The 8,567-nt window shown below is 55.0% G+C and overlaps 1 protein-coding gene across 1 annotated transcript in view; it reads left to right on the forward strand.

Annotated features, from left to right (window-relative positions):
- Window positions 1-1,845: 1,845 nt before the first annotated feature.
- The window catches only part of TBX20 (T-box 20), a 44,584-nt gene continuing 37,862 nt past the window's right edge, over window positions 1,846-8,567 (forward strand). Inside the window, exon 1 of the mRNA XM_006085426.3 lies at window positions 1,846-1,963. Within this exon, the coding sequence (XP_006085488.1) occupies window positions 1,846-1,963 (118 nt within the window). The remainder of the gene's footprint in view (window positions 1,964-8,567) is intronic.

Below are 8,567 nucleotides of genomic sequence, written 5' to 3' on the forward strand. Positions count from 1 at the left end.
TCCTTCCGGACATCCTTCCGGACAAAGCCACGGTGGTGGGGGCTGAGGCAGAGGTGGTTAGGGGCGATCAGGCAGCCAGGCAGGCAGAGAGGTTAGGGGTGATCAGGCAGGCAGGCAGAGTGGTTAGGGGTGATCAGGCAGGCAGGCAGGTGAGTGGTTAGGAGCCAGCGGTCCCAGATTGCGAGAGGGTGCAGGCTGGGCTGAGGAACGCCCCCCCCCCCTGCACGATTTCATTCACAGGGCCTCTAGTACAATATAAAAAGCATGCAATCGTTTTACAAAAAGAGAACTGTGGCATAAAGGAAAGTGACAGACAACAAGTCACCCTGAGCAGTAGAGGCCCTCAGATCCCTGCGAGGGATTTATTGTCACCCCTCCTGCTGGAAGCAGAGAACTGGCTGGCGTGTTCTGTTTGTTTCTGGACTCACCCAGTTACCATCGGCTGTGAAATGTTTGTAGAGTAGCAAAGAGTGGGGGCTAAAATCTGGGAGATGGGGCGTAGGAGCCTTGGAGAAAAGCAGACAAGAATTCAAACCTGTCCTCCACCACCTATTAGCTGTGTGCTTTATAGGAAGTTACATAACCTCTCTGCGCCTTACTTCCTCATCTGTAAAATGGGGGGGGGGGGGTAAAATAAGATAATACACGTAGGGTGCAGATCAGGTAACCATTCTTATGAGCCATCTGCCCTCCCTGTCAGAGGAAGATGTCCTTCTGGGCTTTTGGGGGAGCTGGAGGGCTGGGGCCAGAGCTGGCTCGCACGGAGCACAGTCCTTCAGGATTGGGCTGTGTGCCCAGCACATCCCACTTAAGGACCATTCGCAAACATTCACTACTTAGAAGGTCACTTTAATAATTAGTCTTGCTTTGCTAATTACACTTTACTGATTAGAAAGGACCGACCAAGGGTTGACAATACTGGGGTTGCTGTGAGCGCTAATCTTTTAGCAGCCACGGACCCAAATAATGGTGACTGATTTTGCTGTTGAGCTTTTATCTTTAAATGCACTGTGTCAATAGGGCATTGTGATGGGAATGCAAAGAGGAAGCCCCGGAGGCCAGGGGGATTCACACTCCCTTCCCGGCATTCCCAGGCCTGACATTCAGCTCTAAACCTGAGCCCCTGGACCGAGTATCCCTGAGAATCAGGAGACAGTAGCCAGCTTCTAGGGAGTTGTTTTTTGTTTTTTTAAAATCTGAAGTCTGTGGTTTGTAAAAACATTTTACTAGTAAACATTAGCATTAGCCTGTGCTCATGGAGAGCCTGCTCTGGGCTCAGCATCTACATCGATGTGCACAAGAGTGATGGATGCGGGCGCTAGAGTTCTGTCCATTTTACAGGTACGGCCAATGAGGCACAGAGACGAAGTGGCAGAGTCAAACTCCAACCCAGTCTGTCGTGAATACAACCATCCGTTCTGTAAGGGATCTTTGGGCCTCTCTGAACTATTCAACCTTGTTCCCTCTCTTTAATAATAATAATAATAATAATAATAATAATAATAATAAACGGCCTTTAAAAAGGCAGATACAATTCTAGTGGAATGATAGCAGTAACACCATGTGTGCCTGTGAGGTAATCCGCATAGCGCTTAATGTGCATCATTTTAGTTAATTTTCATGACAGTCATACGTGCCCATTTTACAGATGAGAAACTGAGGCTCGGAGAAGTTCAGTGATTTGCGCCAACGCCACAGAGATGGTAAGGGTCGAACTGGGAGCCAGGAAATAAAAGTGTAGTAAACTGGCAGCCAGAGAAAGGCCGGGCTGAACCGGCCCGAGCCGCGCCCCAGAAGCACTGCAGCTGCGGCCTGGGGACCCCGCCCCCACCCTGCCCCGCGCTAATGGGGGTAGAGCTCGGCGGCGCCATCCTGCAAGCCGCGTCTGATAATCGCCCTGATTACACGGCAGGACGGCCAGGGAAGGCCGCCGCCAGCGCCACCGTCCCGCTGGCTGAGCCAGGTCCAGGCACAGGGGGGGCTCTGACTCGGACATCTGCGTCCCAGCCCCGGAGGCGGCGGCCGGAGCCCAGGGCACCATCTCTGGCCTCGGGTCCTGGGTGGGAGCCTCGTGTGTCCGTAAGGGGCCCGCGTGTCGCGAGCGGAGAAATGGGTTTGGGTCTGCCTCTCCGAAAATGCAGTCTTTCCAAGAGACCCCACGGCGTCGCCCCCGGAAGGGTCTTTGGAGTCGGATCCCCCTGTAGAGTCACCAAGTGGGGCAGGAGGTGGAGCCGGCGGAGGGCGCGTGGTCCCCTTGGCCTCTCCAAAGTGCAGGTCAGGGACCCACGCTGGCTGCTGGGATGGGGTGGGCTGGTGGGAGGGAGCAGCGGACCCCAGATGAGAGGCGGGAGTGCGCCTTGCAAGCCCTGGAGACGCATCCGCGCCGCCTGGTTGCGGGAAGGATCCGCTTCCTGCCCTGGCATCGCCCCAACTTCGGTCGGTCCTGCTCCCAGCGCACTCACCGTTGAGCCTCCCTCTTCACAGCTGGGGAAACTGAGGCTTAGAGCAGACCACACAGCTCAGGGGCCCACGGCCAGCAAAGGGCAAATCTGACTTCGAACCTCGAAAACCTGGCAGTCTGCCTCCAGAACTTGGGGGTCCTCGGGCAGTGCGCCTCACAGACTCCCACCAAGCGGCCGTGATCCCCAGGCCGACGCTGTCTCTAACTGCCTAGCCGCCTCCGTCTGCAGATGACTCCGTAGTTAACACCATTAAAGAAAAAAAAATCTACAAAGGCCGCCTGCGCCCGCGGTCCTTGGAGACACGGAAGGACCTTCGCGTGGCCGGCGGGCCAGGAGGCTGCACGGTGCCCAGTTTGGAGGCATAAAGTCCCTGGTCCTGCTGGGCAGACAACAAAGACGTGCACGTGTTTCCTGCCTCTGGGGCTGCGGTTTACAGCCCCAGAAAATTCAGCCCTCTCCGCGCTGCCTCTGCTTCCAGAACAGCAAGCCAAGCAAGTCAGTGCTGGAATTCAATGTGTGGGGGGAGGTTAAGTTAGCCTTCCGAGCCTCATTTTCTGCAGCTTTAAACATGCACATGCTAATGCGACCCGACTGATGCTATTACCAACGTTATATATTCTTGGAAAGCCGAAGCGCAGCGCTTGGCACGCATTAAGTGCGCAATGGCTCTGTGTAATGCACTGAAAACTAGCATCCAGAACCTGAGATGTACTCAAAGCGCCTTCAGACTACGTGAGTTCATAGGAGAAAAGGCCGCGGAGAGGCCGGCTGTGGGCCTCCAGCCTTTCCAGCGAGTGTTCGCAGCGGAGGCCGGTTGGAACGCGGGGGAGGACCTGGCCCCTCCTCGCCATGGCACGTGAGGCCCTGAGTGGGACCCAGAGCAGCCCACGGCCCCAGAAAGAAAGCTGTTCCTGACATCCCAGAGCGTGGAAACTGGAGCTGTTGGACACACTTCTTGGTCAGATCTAATCTGTATCAGCCCTAGATCACAAAGGGGTTTCTTCCCAAGTTCCAGGGTTCGTTGACCCCACCGGGACATTGCTTCCTTTAATCTTCACAACAGAGTCTTGACGTAGGTATTGCCCTCAGTGACCATATTTTACAGATGTGGAAACTGAGCCAGCACAGCTTGCTCCAAACCGGTGTTTCAGATACCAGACCCCAACACCTTCTTCTGCAAGGCTTTTTATTCCTTATTAGTTCTGTCTTATTTGTACTTAACACTGAGCCATGATGCCCCTACATCCCAAGGGTTCCTTTAGTTCAGTGATGAGGAGAATGAATGTGTGTGTTTTTATATCCGTGCTATTTTATCCATCTCCAGCTGGGTTTTGAGTCCTTGTTGGGCAGGGATGATCCTATGCAACTTATCCAACCACATCCCCACCGCAATATGCCAGTGCCTGGTCCAGAAGGAGTGAATGCCCCACATAGGTTGAGTTTGCTACGTCTGCTCCTTGTTTTCCCGAGTCTTTGTCACAATTTCTCTTTCTTGTGGTTTTTACAGGCTTGCTAGTGTCTCCCACCAGAAGGTGAGTTGCACAAGCAGGAAGTTTAGGGTTCTGGTGGCTGGTCTGTTCCTGGGACCCAGCACAGTACCCAGCCCAGAGCGAGCACCAGATGACACTGGATGAATGAGCAAATACTCTGCACTCTCTGCCATTTATTTGGTGCCCATGTCTTTGTTCCCTTGTGCAGTACATGCTTCACGTCCTCTGGGAGCATGCTGGCTTTGGGAATAGGTGCCCAAGCCCTTCCTGGGTATATTTTGCCCTGGGCGGGGAATAAGATGAGCTTTCCTGGTGGCTTCTGGGGTGACTCACAATGAATGGGAGCTGGCGGCAGAGACCTTGGAGGGCTACTTCCTGTCTGTGTCTTCCTCACCTTGATCTTCTAAACCTCTGGACAGGCATGGATGGTTTGTAACCAAACAGCCCCAGGCCAGCTCCTGAAGACCCAAGGCAGAGGTGCCCCAGCAATCACCCCCGAGAGGACAGGGGCAGCTGGCTGGTGGAAGGCTGGGCCATCTTCCCCACTCGGCCCTCGCTAAGTATAACTAGGTGACACCTCCAAAACTGGCGCTGCTTGTGGGAGGCAGGGCACTGCCGGCAAGACAGCTGTGACTGCTCATCTCCGCAGTCCTCTCCTTTCGTTTTGAGTTCGTTTTTAAACGTCTACAAACCTGCAGCTCAGGAAGCATGCTGGCGGCCTGTCTGGCTGCAGCGGGCCCATCCCGGCAGGCCCCACGGGTCTGCCCCGGGGGCTGGGCACTCACATTCATCCTCTGTCCGCTTCCCTCCTCCTCGTGGGAGTTCTCGCTTCACCGGGTCAGTGCCTGGGTCATGGCAGGAGTGAAGATTGGAAGCTAGAAATTTGCGTTGGAATCCCTGCTCTAATGCTTATCATCAATGTAATTTCGATCAAATTCTAAACCTTGCTGATGGGGCCGGGACTAGGGTGAGAGCCCAAAATTTAAGGGGGCGCCAAAAAAATTATTTAATTAACAATTAAATAATATTTTATTTAAGTAATTGAATATTTTATTTAAGTAATAAATAATATTTTATTTAATTAAGTAATAATTAAATAGTATTTTAATGCAGCAATTTTAAAAAGCAAAACTCATGCAACAAATTCACGACGGAAAAAACGATCTAAGCTTTAATTAGAGACAGGGCAGGGGCGTTGGTAGGGGGAGGTGAGGCAGGGAGATCCCTAGAGGAGGGTTGGAGAGGGAAGGCGGGAGCAGCGTGGAGGAGGAGGGAGGGCGAGCTGCGGGGAGAGCGGTCAGCATCCCTCGCTCACAGGGTCAGAGCTCTGTCTTTGTTGTTGTTGGGATGGCGCTGCGAGGTTTACACCCCGTGGGCTGTAGCGCGCCGGTCCTTCCCGGGTCAGAAAGCCTGCGGGCCGGGCGGTCCCCGCAGCCGCGAGCTCCCGGGAAGAACCGAACCGGGAAGCAGTGTTCGCGGGGTGGAGCGGGACGGTCGCAGCCAGAGGGAGCATAGGGGATGGAGGCTGTGGGGCCCAGCGCGCCTGCCCTCTGCCCCCAGGCCCAGGACTGCCTGCCTGTGGACACCGCAGGAGGGCGGGGTGGGGTGGGGCGGAGAGAACGTCGCAGTACCGGGGCTGCGGCCACCAGTGACCTTTTCCTTCACCCCCTGAGGACACGGTCCTGGGCCTGGTGCGACCTGCCTTGGCCCGCACGGCATCCCTTTCCTGGGCCCGATGGCTGGGCGCCGATGTGAGGACGCGCGCACACAGGTCCCTGTGACGGTCAGAGGACACATGCGGCCGCGGAAGGAGCTGGTCTTGGCCTCGCCCTGCACCCGGCGCTGGGCGTGGACGTCAGGCTTGCTGCGGGGGCTACAGCGGGGCGCGGCTCCGGGGCCGCTTGGGGGTCAAGAAAACGTAACGTCTTTAGGGGGTACGGTGTTCGTTCGAGCCTGGTCCCCCAGCTCCTGCGAGGAAAGGCTGTGCCCGCCCTCTCTGCGCACCGTGACATCGAGGGCCGCGCCACCTTGTTCCCCCCCTGTGCGCGGGGACGCGCTGCCCTCGGCCCCAAGGGGACCTGCGGAGCCGCCTGCGAGAGGCTGCGGCCTCCCCCCTCCCCCCCACCCCGGACTTCGGGAGTCTTTCCCCAGCGGCACACCGAACTGAGAAATCCCAAGGCCCATCACTGTGCCTTTAAAAGAAATATATTTTTTTATGATTGATTTCACAGAGGGAGGGAGAGGGAGAGAGAGAGAAACATCAGTGATGAGAGAACCATTGATAGGCTGCCTCCTGCACGCCCCACACTGGGGATGGAGCCCGCAACAGGGCAGGTGCCCTGACCCTTGAACCGTGAGCTCCTGGTTTGTAGTTGATGCTCAACCGCTGAGCCACAAGTGGGGCCGTCACTGTGCTTTTCCAGCATTCGCCGGAGAGGATGGGGCGGGAGGGCTGCCCGCCTGCTGAGCAACCGTCTCCTTCCCCCTTCGGTCTGGCCTTCACCCACCGGTGCCTGATGCCCTCTGGGCCCTTACCCGGTCCGCCGCTCCAGCGCAGCCCTCGCTCCCAGCGCCTGAGGGACGTCAGCGACGCTAGCGGACGGTCCCTGCCCTGTCAGCCCCGGCTCTGCTTTAGCTACAGTTAAGCGAGGGACACTGGCCAACAGCGGGAAACCTATTACTTCCAGGGCAGCTCAGGAGTGAACTAACTTTTGAGCTGCGGATGCTGCAAATGAGAATTGGGAAGGGCGGCGTGCAGAAGGCATCCCCAGCCCTCCGTGTAATGCAAGTCCGTATGATCAAACTCAGACGTGTAACCAACAGTTTAAATTCCTAGCCTCCCAAGTTCAATGGGACTTAAATAATGCTCCCTTACCACCCAGTGACCCCAATTCTCTGCGCCCGGTTCCAAAACTGTCTACAGCTCTGCGATTGATCGAAAAATTGCAGTTCAAAAATTAAATGTAATAAAATTCTGTACTTAATGTTTTACTTAAATTGGGGTCACTGTTCAGTGTAGGCGCTTCATGCGCGTTACCTCATCAACCCGCAGCGCCGTTTTTCTGGGCAGGAATAAATTGTTGGTCCTATTTTATTTTTTAAAAAATATTTTATTGATTTTTTTACAGAGAGGAAGGGAGAGGGATAGAGAGTTAGAAACATCGATCAGCTATCTCCACTGGGTATGTGCCCGCAACCAAGGTACATGCCCTTGACTGGAATTGAACCTGGGACTCTTCAGTCTGCAGGCTGACGCTCTATCCACTAAGCCAATCCGGTTAGGGCTGTTGGCCCTATTTTAATGTAGGTGAGGAAACGGAGGCTTTGAGAGCTTTCGGAAACCCACGCAAAGTCTCGGGGCTCACACGGGCTACAGGCAAGACAAGGTCTCCTGGAGTCCAAGGCACTTGCTGATGTCCACAGCAGCGCCCACGTCTGCTCTGTCCTCGGCCTGAGACGGGCCTGGAGGGAAGCGTTAATGGTGTTGCTTCGTTCCAGTCTCTTTGGTGGCTTCACCTGTTAACCTGCCCTAAGGGAGGGGGTGGGGGTAGAGGGCCTCCGAATTCAGCGCTCACGTCTCTGAGGCACCTCCTGACAGCACCTCTCTGCCGGCACCATCCGGTTTTTATAGCGCGTATTGATTTGCAAAGGCAATAAATCTACGGAAGGGACCCTGTGCCCCCGATAATTATGTTGTAGTGTATACATTTTACTGCGGTGATTTCAGCGCCAGCAAGATGCATAGCTTGTTAGGCGGCCCCAAACGGCTCACCTCTGGTGCCCAGCTCGGTTTCAGGCGGCCTTCTCCGTTCCTCTGGTCTGCTGGGCTGCCACCTGCCCCTGAGTGCCCGCTGAGCTTCTTTCTTCTTCTTCCCCTTTTACCTGCAATAGGATGGAGAGCCAGAGTTCCCTGCCCACAGGAGACCCAGAGCTGGCCAAGACTGGGGCAGCTTTCCCCTCCTCCGCCAATTTTTCTACAAATGCCCCTCTCATGATATTACTCAAACTCCAGTGTGATCCATTAAGACAACTAAGAAAAAATACAGCATTCCCTGTGTGCAGAAAAAGCAATGGCAAGTTTTTTTTAAATTGAGGTAAAATAAGTTTTTGAAAACTAAAACCAGCAGAGCACCTATTAAGTTCTACACTAATCCTGACATCACCCCCTCCCCTTTAAAAACACCCAGGCACCCCCCCACCACCACCACCACCACTAAGTCTTCCTTCCTGGTCAAACTCTAAGCATTTGAGGCAGGAAAGGAGCCAGTGTGCACCTTGCACTCGAAAGAGGGAAGTGTCACTCTTGTATTGAGGTGGGATGGGGCGGGGGGGGGGGGGGTAATAACTGAAGGGTCTGGGTTGGGTCTGGGTTGTCCCCAAACAGCAATGGACCAAAGACTCAAGAATGGAAACGCTCCGTTGGCCCCCCGTTTGTTTAATCTCTTTTTGAAGGCGGCGGGTTTCCCCGGAAGACCCCCCTCAGCCTGCGTAGCCCTACTGCTGCCAACCTTGCAAGCACCATTTAAAAAGGCGACCCCCCGGCGGGAGAAGGAACAAAGACACCCGGATTGGAAGGCGGGGCCCGGGCCCCGATTTATTCTTTAAACCCTGGGTT

Source organism: Myotis lucifugus, unplaced genomic scaffold (genome assembly GCF_000147115.1).
Source record: "Myotis lucifugus unplaced genomic scaffold, Myoluc2.0 scaffold_18, whole genome shotgun sequence".
NCBI classification, from domain to species: domain Eukaryota; kingdom Metazoa; phylum Chordata; class Mammalia; order Chiroptera; family Vespertilionidae; genus Myotis; species Myotis lucifugus.